Raw genomic sequence first — 12,786 nt, forward strand, 5'->3', positions numbered from 1 at the left:
ATTTCATATACGATATTTTACATATATATTGTTTATCGATTATTGTCTATTTATTTATTATATATACACTATTTATATATTTCCTTACACTTTATTGTCGATTGTTAACCGATTGTTATAAAAATCGTTGTTTATCCTTCTGTTATTACTACTCCCCGGACCGTCAGAAATCAGTAGTAACAATATCAATCAAAATGTTACACCGTGCTTGACATTTTACCTGTTCATGCTTGGTCAATCCATGCTTGATTTTTCACCCGCTCAAAGCCCAATAGCTTAGTCCAACTCGGCTTGCCGACGGCGCGCCGCGCCAACCAATTTTTGGGGCAGTTTCACCAATTTGACATGAAATGCGCTATGAACGAATTTTTTTATATAAGTAGATAATTTCGACATATAATTCATTTATTAAAAAAGTTATTCAAAAAAAAAACCTTCCATTAGATGAGTCAGTCAACAAGTGAAACTAAAATAGCCATTTCTCCAAAATCGAAATATGCTGTGACATATGAAAATAATTTATTTAAAGGATGGAGCAATGCGGAGTTTAGTCATGCCGAATTAACAATTGAGCCGCAGAGTACGTTAATATTAGATTTCAAAGTTTCTGATAATAAGGTTTTAATATACAAGACTCTTTATGAAGGTATAGAGGATAAAGTGTATTTTTTTAATCGTATTTCGAAAAAAAAAAAGATTTTAAAATTTCATTTATTCTCCTCACAGTACGTATCTATGATATGGAAAACAACGAACATATAATTCTTTATGATAGATATGAAGAGAAAAATTACAAAATTACAAATTTTCTTACAAATGGAGATATAATAATTTACAAGAATGCCGTTGCTTCAATTTATTCTTCTAATAATAATTGGAAATGTACATCCAAATATAAATTCGATGAAATAAACATAGAGTTTGGCGGAGTAGCTAATGATAGGTTATGGGTGATAGTAAATAAAACTATACATATATTAGATTTAAATAAATTTCATTATCAGAAAATTCCTCTTGAAATTGATGTAAGTATAAATATGGTAGTTATATGTCATCTCTATACTATTTTTTGATTATATTTCTAAAATAAATTTTTTTTTTATTTAGGAAAAAGAAATAAACATTGATAAAATAACGTTAAAAATTTCTGAATGTTTAATTGTTATTAATATTGACGGAAAATCTTATATTTATTCTAATGGCACGAATGTTCCAATTGTTCCAATTAGAAATAAAGGTAATATAATATTTTCTTTTACTACAAATTTTAATTAGATACACAATAACTTATTTTAACTTATATTTAATTAGAACCTCAAGATTTTGATATTATTGATATTGCTGCGGATGATATTTTTAATAAGTATATTATTACAAAATCAATTGATACGAATAATAAAATTAAGAAGATCGACATTTATGACATCTGTTGTTGGAAATCAAGTTTAAGGAAATCTATCGATTTCGATAAATTATTAGAATCAAAAAATATTGAATCTAATCAATTTATTTATAAAGAAGTTAAGAATAATAAAATATTTGGTTTATACAGTAATAAACCGCGGAATATTGATATTGATATGTCTAACAATAGTCATTCTAATAATTCTGGAAAGGATCATGATTATATTTTACAAGAAACTAATGATGATAATATATTTCATCGTATTGGAAAACAACTTATTACACCAATAGAAGATAGGGATCCCTTTATAAAAGATTGTGTCATTCCTCATTTAAAAAGTTTGAATATTTTTCAAAATGTTGAAGAACATGATTATGATTTAGAATTGACTGGGTATGATGAAATAATTTTAATAATTAAAATAAATGAAAATAAAATATCATATAACACAAAGTTACGCTGGAAAAAAGAGAATGTTAAGAATTTTAAGAATACATGTGTCTTATATAGTAAAGATGAATTACATATATATGCTTTTACGAAATTGAAAAAGATTCAATTGCTATGTTGTTATAATATCAAATTTATTAAATGTACAATTAAACTTTACAATAATTCTGAACTTAATTCTTCAGATATTGATAAAATTACCAAACACACAGAAAATGATTACTTAAAAAAGCAATGGATTTCTTACTTATTGAATCACAAATATTTTTTAGTAAATTATGGTGAAAGATTATTAAATTCAGCAATTAAAGAAAATAATACAGAGTTAGTAGAAACAATCATTAACAAAACTCTAGAGTATTTGAAAAAAGATCCCAATCATAATATTTACATATTATCAATAATAAGTAATAATATACCATACTTAGATGCTGACTTTTTATTAAAGTATTACAATGAAATGGTTTTATTTATTGATTCATCAAATCAAAATGTTATTTATAATAATTTTGACCATCTTCATACTTTTTGTAAAAAGTCAATACAATTAAATTTTATTAGAGAAATACCAACTAGGCTTGTATCATTAATAATAGTATTTTGTGTATTTTGTGCAATTGGATTTTTGAATCTTTTAGCAGGAAACATGGACATTTCCATTGCCCTATTTATTTTAACACCTATTTTTACTGGAATTTTTTATGTCCTTTTCATGAGAAATACTTCTAAAGCAAAGCAAAAAGTTATATTTGTAGTTCCTTTTCCAAATTATTTAACATACCCAAAAGATTATAATAAGTTTAAAGAATTTTTTTTTATACCTAAATCTAATCCTTTTTCACAATCACTAGTAAATAATGATTTTTATAAAACCTGGAATGGTGAAGCTATTATTAATTTTAAATGGAGGGTATTTGGTAGATATTATTATGCTGCAATATGGTTTTTCTTTATAATTTTTTTTATATGTTTTACTCTAGCTTCATCGGTTTCTTCTAAAATAATTAGTGAAAATAAAAAAGAACTTCTTTTAATTTCATCAATTATTTTGGGATTATTACATCTTTCATTTGAAATTCGTCAATTTATTTGGAATCCAGTTAGATGGATTTTATATCTCTGGAATTGGATTGGTATATATTATTATATATTATATATATTGATATTTATTTAAAATAATTTATTTTAAATATATTTTTATTTTAAAATATAGATTTAGGTGCTTATTTATTACCTACAGTAACATCATTTTATTGGATTTATACTGGAAATAAGAATACCCGTTTACTTTCAATTTCATGTCTTTTACTCAATATCAAATTTTTACTTTTCTTTCGAGTATTTGAACGATTTGGAATTTATTTTGCTATTATAGTTGGTGTTGGACGTAAAATTTTTTCATTTCTTTTTATATTATTCCTATTTATTACTAGTTTTGCACATGCATTTTTCATTTTAGCAAATACTGGATTAGATGAAATTTTTAATCCTTGGACTTCTACACCAAAATATCATCGAATTTTAGAAAATGGAGAAATAGATCGAAATCCATTTTTAGTTCAAGAACCTGATGATTATACAAATTTATTTTCAAATTTTCCTAATTCTATGTTTTCTATGTATTTGTTTTTATTAGGTAAATAATAATTAATATTAATTATTTTTAATTATTTATTATTTTTTTTTTTTAATAAGTATTAATTTTAATAGGTGATAGAAATTCATTAACTTCATGGCCTCTTGATAATAATCCGGTTATGGCTGTATTAATGGGTTTATTTTCATTTGTAATTGTTATATATTTAATGAATTTATTTATTGGACTTTTAAATATGGCCATTCAAGAAGATAATAATCGAGCATCTTATTTAGCACAAAAAGCTGAAGTTAGTAAAATTAAAATATATGTAATGCTTTTAATAAGTATTTTATTATTTTCTATAACAATTTATTATTTTTACAGATTTTAAAGGAAATTGAATTATTTTATTTATTTTCAAATCAAAGACGTTGGAGTCATTGGTTTCCTGATATCATGTAAGAAATATTATATATGTATATAATATTGTTTTGATAAATAATTTAAATATCTTTTTTTTAGTTATTATTATGCAGATGTTGACGAAACACGTAAAGCTATAAAGAAATTAATAGATGAAAAAAATTGGAATACTGAAATGACTGAAATAAGAAAAAAACTTTTGGAACTTCTTTCTATAAAAAATCCTTGACTTTATAAAAATCTTAATATTAAATTTTCTGGATTTTATTTTTAGTTTATGATTATAAAATACAGTAATATTTTATAACTAGTAAATGTAATATTTTTGTAAATTATTAGTTTTTTTTACATTTTACTTAAATGATTATTTAAAAAAACTTAAATTTTATTATATATATATATTTTGTGCCTCAGATCGATTCTTGCCTCAGATTGAAATCGTCATGTGAGGTGCGTGATGTGGATCATTGGCAAATAAAAAATTTTTTTTAAAAAAAAATATCGATCGTTTTCTACTGTTTTCTACTATTTTATTAATCTGAAATAGTACTAGTTTAACCCATTAGTAACTACACTAAAAATTATTTAATTATTATAAAGTTTTCAGTAGGAACGCCTGGAATGGTTCTTCACGGCTAATTGACTCTTTGAGGTAAGTTTCGGAAGCTTTTTTTTTTTGTTTTTTCTTATTCGGAACGGTACTAACCATTCCTTCCTTTTTCTTTTTTTAATAGGAACAGTTAAAATGTTTTAAGGTAGAATTCAATTTTTATTTTTATTTTTTTCTTTTTGAACGGTACTAACCGTTTTTTTTTTCTTTTTTTTTTTAGCATTTCGGCCTGGGCTCTCTCCCCCGGTAAATGGGTGTGCTATAATGTTTACTATAGTGTTAGTTTCTTTCTCCTAGAACGGCACTGACCGTTCTTTTGTCTTTTTTTTTTAGCATTTCGGCCTGGGCTCTCTCCCGGTAAATAAGTGGTGCTATGGTGTTTATAATGTTGGTTTTTCTCCTAGATATTAACCATTCTCTTTTCTTTTTTTAATAGGAATAGATTAATGGTTTTTTGAGAATAGGTAAATAAAAAGATTTTAAGTAAGAAAACATAGAAATGTTAGAGAAATGAAAATTTATAATAAGAGGAACGATGTAAAATGTGATATTAAATAATATAAAAATTATGTATAATCTATTAACAAATAAAATCAATGATTTAAGCATACATGAAATTACTTTAAATTCAATTTCTTTATATAAGACATCAGTAATAATGCATTTTTTGACCAATTAATATATTTTACATATAACAAATGCCGCATCATTTATTTTGACATGAACGTCCACTATGGCATCTACTGCTACAGTCTCCACCTGCCTTCTTACAGTGACATTTATTACTATTGCATTCACCTTTACAATTACATATACCCCCTGATACTAAACCCGCACTCAGCCTCTCTAATTGATATTTTGTTTGAGGGAATGACTTCTAATTCAGGAAAAGTTTCTGTTCCGAGTGGTTCTAATTCACTAGCAGAATAATACACCCCAATTATTCCAAATTTTGATCCCAAACTATATTTATTATTTTCAGTTTTTTCCATAATTTTACATGGCAAAGTGGGTCGATCAACACTAAATCTATCAATTTTAGGAACAGCAACCCTTACCAGATCACCAATCTGATATTCTTTAATTCTTTTCCTTCACTTGCTTATTTGATTGGCCATCTTATTTGTATAATCTTGAAGGTCTTGATGGGCCATATTTCTTAATATTTCGTGCTGTGTATTATTTGTAATATCTAAAAGGACCGGATCAATAAGTACTATACGTGTATTATTTTCACTATCTTGATCTTGGACCACTGATCTTTCAATATCTAATTGTTGGACTGGAATATTTGATTCTAATTGTATTAGTCGGTATGATAAATAATAAAATTTGGCAATTAGATAAAAAAAACATTTTTATTAAATTTAATAAATATTATTGAAATAATAATTTTTTTAGTATTAAAAACCTTACCTTGCAAATCATCTATTATATCACTATCCAAATCTGACAATAATATTAAAAAAATTTATAATTACATTACTAGCTTTATTATTCAATTTGTGTTTTGTAACTAGATCTTTATAAACTTTATTTAGAAATTCTGTATAAGTTTCTTCAGATTCTTTAGAAGATTCCCTCTGGCAGATTCTCCAGATTCCTCAAATTCTTCAGCAGATTCTTTATATTCTTCAAATCCTTTAGTAGATTCTCCAGATTCCTCAGATTCTTCAGCAGATTTTTCAGATCCTTTAGCAGATTTTCCAGGTTCTTCAGATTCTTCAGCAAATTCTCCATACTTTTCAGGTTCCATGACAGACTGTTCAGGTTTTTTAGATTCTTCACATTCAAACATATCTTCATAGCTCATTACTGAAAATGTACTTTGAACACTATTAAATGATGCATCTTGATACCTCTCATATTCCATCTAAATCATTATCATTAGATCAAAGGGGGCAGGGCTGTGCGGCGTAAAATTTGGATAAATTATGGCTAATATTTTTTTGGGTTTCATTCCAGGATTCTATGCTTATCGCTGAGATTTGCGGGAAGGTGGAGGGAGATTGGGTGAAGTGAGATCTTGTTTGTTAACCACCATATAATTTAGCAAATCTGATTTTTTTACAAATATACACACTATTTAGTAACGAAACCATTCTGGCAAAGTTTAGTTTATTAAAATTATATTAAATTACAATAAATATCGCAAAATTTTATGAAAAGTGCCACAGAATCTCTAAATCTCTAATAATTCACAAAAAAATAGGCTCACAACACAATACAAAATTAGCTTTAATAAATCACACGCATATATTTACTTTTGTCACTATCTAACAATTGACCCCTTGAAAAACTATTCCTCTAAATTTGAAGTTTTTTCAATACTGCTAAAAATTTTGGCATATAATTTTCTGCGAATGATGATAAATAATACTAATCATTTTTAAAAAAACAATTTAAGATTTTAATTAATAAAATGAAAAATATACGTATATATATAAAAATAAGATATAGTATATACTTACTTCATGTTCAGAACTATGAGATTGAATAAAATTATGTGCCAATTCGTGACAAAATGTCATATACCAAGAAGTCATTGCGTTGCTTGTAAATTTAGTTTTACATTCTTCACCATGTAATCCAATGTAAAATTTTAAATTAAAAAATAATGATCTGTCACGATTAAATGCAACACTATTCGTATAATTATCATAAAATACATGAATGGCTCGTAATTCAAGGTCAAAAACACTCGCAATATTTCTTAACATAATTAGAAAACGAATTAACGGAGCACGATTTGATGATGATAAGATATCCGCTTGATTAGCACTTTTAGCATCATAAAGTTCAATACCCTGTTCATTTCCAACACAGAATAATAAATGACCTAAAAATAATAGATAAATCAAGTTAATAGAAATAAAAATATAAGTAATTATAAATAAATATTGAATATATTTTTCGTACCAGGTATAATATCACAGTAACTCGATTCACTTTCTGTAACAACCTTAGTACAAGCTTGACTATTAATAGTACTTCCAAGGTTAGAATGGCAAGTTTTTATTGCATCACGTAAAGAATTTCGTAAATTTAGAGTAATTTGAGGAGTTATAACAACTGGTGACTTTACGGCTGGTTTTTGACTATATTGCTTAACAACATTCTGTGATGAATTAGATCTTAATAAACGATCAACTGGAATTCCCTTAGCTTCTAAACTCGATAAAGAAGGTGTTGTTAAGATAATATTAAAATGAGAATATTCCTTCAATTTAGATGATTTAAAAATATGTTTGCATATATATGATGAAATATCAAGATAATCTGGATTTGGTGTTATAAAAAGTACCCATGAATTTAATTCTGCACTTTCAAGTACACAAGCGGTAGTAAAATCGTTTCTAATCTGAATATTATTATCTAACTTATGACATGTTTCTATTTGGTCAACTGTTCTTACTTTTAACCTTTCAAGCCATTTCTCATTTCTCAAGATATTCGTTCTAGAATTATCATAATAAAATAAATTTGCTCTTTCCTCAATTGTTTTTCTTATCTTTACAGAAACCTCGGTTTCTCTAATAGCACCTTTCGGAATTACAGTCTCTTTTACTGATTCATGTAACGATCTACATCCCAATCTCTAAAATATTAAATTTATCGTTAATATTATAATTTAAATAATTCTTATGTATCTACCAAATATTATTCATAAGATTAAAATAAATTATAGGTACATGTACCTTATAGAATCTTTCCAATGAAATATCTTCTGGAGCTATCAATGGTTTAAAGATTTGACGATATCCTGGATCGTCATTTATAAAAATTTCTTTTGCTGAAGCCAAATGTTTCTGATCAACTCTTTCACCATCACAGATTTTCTTTATACCTATTAAAATAGGCTCTCTTTTCATATCCCTAAATAAACCTGGTTCGTTATATTCTATAGTAGTAATTTCATTGGCAATCCTAGATAAAATGTTTGAATATCTATCATCATCAGAAGAATTAAGAGAATTCCACAATTCACGTGATGATTTCACCAATAACTCAGCAAATTCTATCGTAGATGGTTCACTCTTAACACCACAACTTCGAAGAAATACATTTGCTTTCTCTCCGAAATTAACATATGTAAAGAATTCTCTCAGACTAAAAAGAATAATAATAATAATTTTCTTTTAAAAAAAAGTCGTTCCATTTAACTAAACTGTGAACTTAACATAATACATACCCATATTCTGTGCATTTAAGGAAACAGCTACGTGGATTTTTAAGAGTGATTGCATTAAATTTAGTTCTATCTTTAACTGGGATAAAATTAAGATCACCAAGAATTTTCCAATCAGAAGATGTAAAATTTCCTTGTAAAAACAAATATTCAAAAATTTCTTTTGCCTTATTTATATCTCGCGGCGGATGATCGATCAAACTTTTTAAGAGTTTTTCATGACTAGGATTTTCTTGAACGCCAAATTGTTCTGAGTAAAACAATAAATCTTGATGTATAACATTAAAATTCATTTTCATACATTCAGGATTAATATAACATTCTGTAGGTTTCGCATAAACACCTGAGCTACATAGCAAAAATGCGACATTGATTTCAGTTGATTTGTAATCTTTGGAATATCTTTCTTTAAAATTAAGAGCAAAATATTTAAAAGCCTTCGCACGAATTTGTGGATCTTTTTGTGGTGTTAACAGTTTTAGAATTTTTTGAAGTTCAGGAAATTCCCTTAAACCCAGTTCAATTAAAAATGTTCCTACAAATTTAAAATACAATATTATTTTTAATTATAGATTATATAATAAAATCAAATAATGTAGTACCTACCTTCTTGCGTGTAACGATTCCAATCTCCTTTCCAATCAATAACAGGTAAACCAAATTCACGATGTAATGGTATAGGTGTATACAATTGATCGGCAACGTAACGATCTTTTGATGATTCCGAAAAATTTTCTTTAGGCCAGATAGGTTTTTTCTTTAATATTTTTATTTCATTTTCTTTGAGATCATTAAATTTTGAAGAAAGATATTTTACAAGTTGTATATGATCTCCATCTCCTTGTTTAAGAAGATGATCAAAAATGAGTTGTAATTCAACAATCTATAGATAAATTCAATAATTATTAGTAATTAAGTTTAATCGTTTAAAATATCCAAAAAACATATACTATATACTTTTCGAACGCCCAAAAGTTCCATTAAAGATTGAACACTTGAAGGTTCTTGAAAATCAATCGTTGGTAAATCAGGAAGTAAATTAACATCTTGGAAATAAGCATTAGCTGGAATCTTCATTCCAAATTTAGTTGGAATGCATTTCTTTTTTTCGAATAATTGACAAATTATTTTCTTATCATTTGGCGAAATATTGCTCAACCTTTTTGCCAATGTAATATGAACTTCTCTAGCAAAATTAGGATCACGCTCCAAATCAGGCTTTTCAACAATAAATCTTGCCCAATTAACCAAAGATAGTTCTTTCCATTTAAACCATGTTTCAAGATCTTTATTATTAGTGAAATTTTTGGATATATTATATGGCAATACATCAGTTGGAATATCCATATTTGATGGAACTATGTCTGGATTCAAAAAATAATGAATAGTATTTAAAGGTTGAGAATTATTGCCAATACGTGCAAGTTGCATAAACTGTTTAACGTCCAATGAATCAACATTATTCCCTTTTGACCTATAAGAAATCCACCATTTCAAAAGATCGACAATTTCCTCTTCGGAGAGAGATCGGCTTTTCAATTCAAACAGAACATCTTTAATGGATAATTCTTTTATAAGTTTCAATGAATCCTTTGCTTTCATGAAAAATTTCTTACATCGATCATACATAAGTTTTGGAACAAGTGGAACAGTTTTTATAAACCGTTCCATTTCCGGATTAGGAATACGAACGTCAGTTATTGGTAGAACACCATTTGTTGAATAAATTGATAAAATTTTTTTTGAACATTTGAAAAATTGTGATTCCAATATTCTGCTAACTTCCGCATTTGGTGTACTCTCTCTAAATGTAAAATGTGTCAAAGCATGTTCTGCTTGATTTTCAAGCCATTGAAGAAAAGTTTTAATAACCTGTTCTTCAGTATTAGTAATAGATACATTAATCATATCATTATAAAGTTGTGTTAAAGAAGACATCTCACGATCATATAAAACTCTGCATAATGTGCCAGCTAAACTTAACAATTCGCTGTTATAAATAGACAAAGTTTTATCCACCAAATCAATTGATTCCCTCTCCACCTAAATAAATAATATAGGTTAATTAAGACATTAATGATCAAAAAATATTAAAGTACATACAGTAGGAATTACGCGAGCTGCTAAATGAATACAACATCCAGTAGTCTGATGAGTTGGAAATCCAATATATATTCTTCCTTGATTTGGAAATGGATGTAAATCTTCAAATATTGAAGAAATAATATTTTCATGATTCACAGATGACATATGTTCATCATATCCAGTATAAATTACTTGAATTGTCGTTTTACTTGGTGGTTTCTTTTTAGTGCTTCGTTCCATTTCATTAGAAAACGCATTGCTAACTTTAACATCTAAATTTCCACTAACAATTTTAAGAGATACAAATACTTCTTCCATTTCAAAATTAGTGATCGGTAAAGAACGCCAGTCATTCATGTTTTCTGGAATAATTAATTTCTTAACGGTTAGTTGGACATCCTTGACGTCTATTGATGTGAGATGAAACATCTTTTGTGGAGAATATGTGTCAAACTCGGATGATATGCCCATCGATACCGAATTTTGTATTGTCTTTGATAGTTCTATTACCGGTATATTATTAAAATACACTGTTACTTCATTAAGATTCCCGGTAAATCCCTATTATTTTTTAAATATTAGTATGACACGCTTCGTGCTTTTAAAACTTTTCAAAAATATCAAAATAAAAGCTTACCAATGAATTGGCTAAAAATCGTGCAAGTTCATCGATTTCTGGAAACTGATTAAACACATCAAAGTGTTAAATAAATGATTAACTAATAATATGACGATTAAATATATACCTCTTCAGTCTTCTCTCTCATATCCAATAAAAATGTCGTCCAAACTTTATCATCATTATTAATTCGTGCTTGTTTTGTTAATAATTGATTTCCACGCCAATAAAATGTCATTCCTTGTTTACCAGAAGTAACACTATCAAAATGAAACTTTGAATTAACATTGATTTTAATAAAAAATCCATTATAATAATTAATTACTTACAATGGTTCTTCACAAATTGAAAACAATGAATAAAAACCCACACCAAAAGCTCCTATCTATTAAATCATTGTGAAAAAATGTTTTAAAAAAATCAATTAACAAAAAAAAAAAAATGATAATATATACATACTTTTTGTTCATCAGGGTTCCCTTCGGCAATTTTCCTTAATCGATCCCAATCTTCAGATCTAAAAATAAATCCATTATTCTTATATTTTATTCTAGCAATTTTGTCCTTTAACTTTATATCCTTTCCAGGATTTGCGGTTTCATAAAATATTTGAACTTTTGTTGATTTCGCATCATCTTTATTAAACAAAAATAAATAAATAAATTAGTTACATTATAAAATCAAAAAATTATTCTTTTTTTTTTACCAGAATTTTGCATCAATTCCCGAAATATTACAAATTTGGCAGAGTATCTAAAAATATTGAAAGGGTTAATTTTAAGAAACGCAAAATGTACCACAAAACCATAAAGCTTTTAAAAAAAAAAGCCTACCGAGCCAAAATCTTATCAATCAAGTGTCTTTGATTAACCTCGACCCGTTGTTCTCCACTTGCATTCTTAAGTACTTGATTTCTTAAATCATCCTCGTCAATTTTTGATGATGATGATGATGATAAGAATCGGGGAATTGAAATTATTTTGTTTGCCATTATAAAAGCTCTTAGGGTAGTAATGAATTTTTTAATGTTTTGTTCAATAATGATTTTAACCCTCCTTTATTTATTTTTTTTTTATAAATAAAAAATACCATTTTATTCCAGTTTAACCTTTTTTTCGGTATTATCTTAATTTCCTCCATATAGATATATACGGATTAAAAATTCCGCTTATGTGGTGAATTTTTAATGGTTAGAACAAAGTTTCTAATATCTGCGCCATTCAAGTACATTTGATTATAATATTTCCTAATAAAAAATTTGGAAATTACAAAAAGAACCTTTTTAAGGTTGCTAAAAAAGAAACAGATTCTAAATATGAGAGAGATCTACGGTTACCCGATCAGCGAAATTTAATCAATCATTTCATCTACCCAATTTTCTTTCAGTGATTACCAAATTAAATCGATGTGAAATGGCGTTAATTAT

At 26.7% G+C, this 12,786-nt stretch overlaps 4 protein-coding genes across 4 annotated transcripts; 2 read left to right on the top strand and 2 right to left on the bottom strand.

The window, feature by feature from the left end:
- Positions 1-444: 444 nt before the first annotated feature.
- Positions 445-1,603, top strand: OCT59_016848 (uncharacterized protein; the record flags this gene model as incomplete). Its single annotated transcript, XM_066145959.1, has 6 exons — positions 445-646; positions 727-882; positions 982-1,025; positions 1,108-1,237; positions 1,312-1,520; positions 1,595-1,603. 6 exons carry the CDS (start codon positions 445-447, stop codon positions 1,601-1,603), a joined length of 750 nt encoding a protein of 249 aa, XP_066003693.1.
- Positions 1,604-3,687: 2,084 nt separating this feature from the next.
- Positions 3,688-4,086, top strand: OCT59_016849 (uncharacterized protein; the record flags this gene model as incomplete). Its single annotated transcript, XM_066145960.1, has 3 exons — positions 3,688-3,741; positions 3,819-3,892; positions 3,957-4,086. The coding sequence occupies 3 exons, from the start codon at positions 3,688-3,690 to the stop codon at positions 4,084-4,086; spliced, it is 258 nt and encodes an 85-aa protein (XP_066003694.1).
- Positions 4,087-6,004: 1,918 nt separating this feature from the next.
- On the bottom strand, positions 6,005-6,280 carry OCT59_016850 (uncharacterized protein; the record flags this gene model as incomplete). Its single annotated transcript, XM_066145961.1, has 1 exon — positions 6,005-6,280. One exon carries the CDS (start codon positions 6,278-6,280, stop codon positions 6,005-6,007), a length of 276 nt encoding a protein of 91 aa, XP_066003695.1.
- A 494-nt stretch (positions 6,281-6,774) lies between these two features.
- On the bottom strand, positions 6,775-12,351 carry OCT59_016851 (uncharacterized protein; the record flags this gene model as incomplete). Its single annotated transcript, XM_025323504.2, has 14 exons — positions 6,775-6,846; positions 6,939-7,306; positions 7,387-8,065; positions 8,166-8,577; positions 8,660-9,191; positions 9,263-9,539; positions 9,614-10,699; positions 10,760-11,302; positions 11,379-11,423; positions 11,488-11,620; positions 11,690-11,745; positions 11,820-11,995; positions 12,067-12,113; positions 12,194-12,351. 14 exons carry the CDS (start codon positions 12,349-12,351, stop codon positions 6,775-6,777), a joined length of 4,584 nt encoding a protein of 1,527 aa, XP_025178135.1.
- Between the last annotated feature and the right edge of the window lie 435 nt (positions 12,352-12,786).

This window comes from Rhizophagus irregularis, chromosome 25 (genome assembly GCF_026210795.1).
Source record: "Rhizophagus irregularis chromosome 25, complete sequence".
Classification (NCBI taxonomy): Eukaryota; Fungi; Glomeromycota; class Glomeromycetes; order Glomerales; family Glomeraceae; genus Rhizophagus; species Rhizophagus irregularis.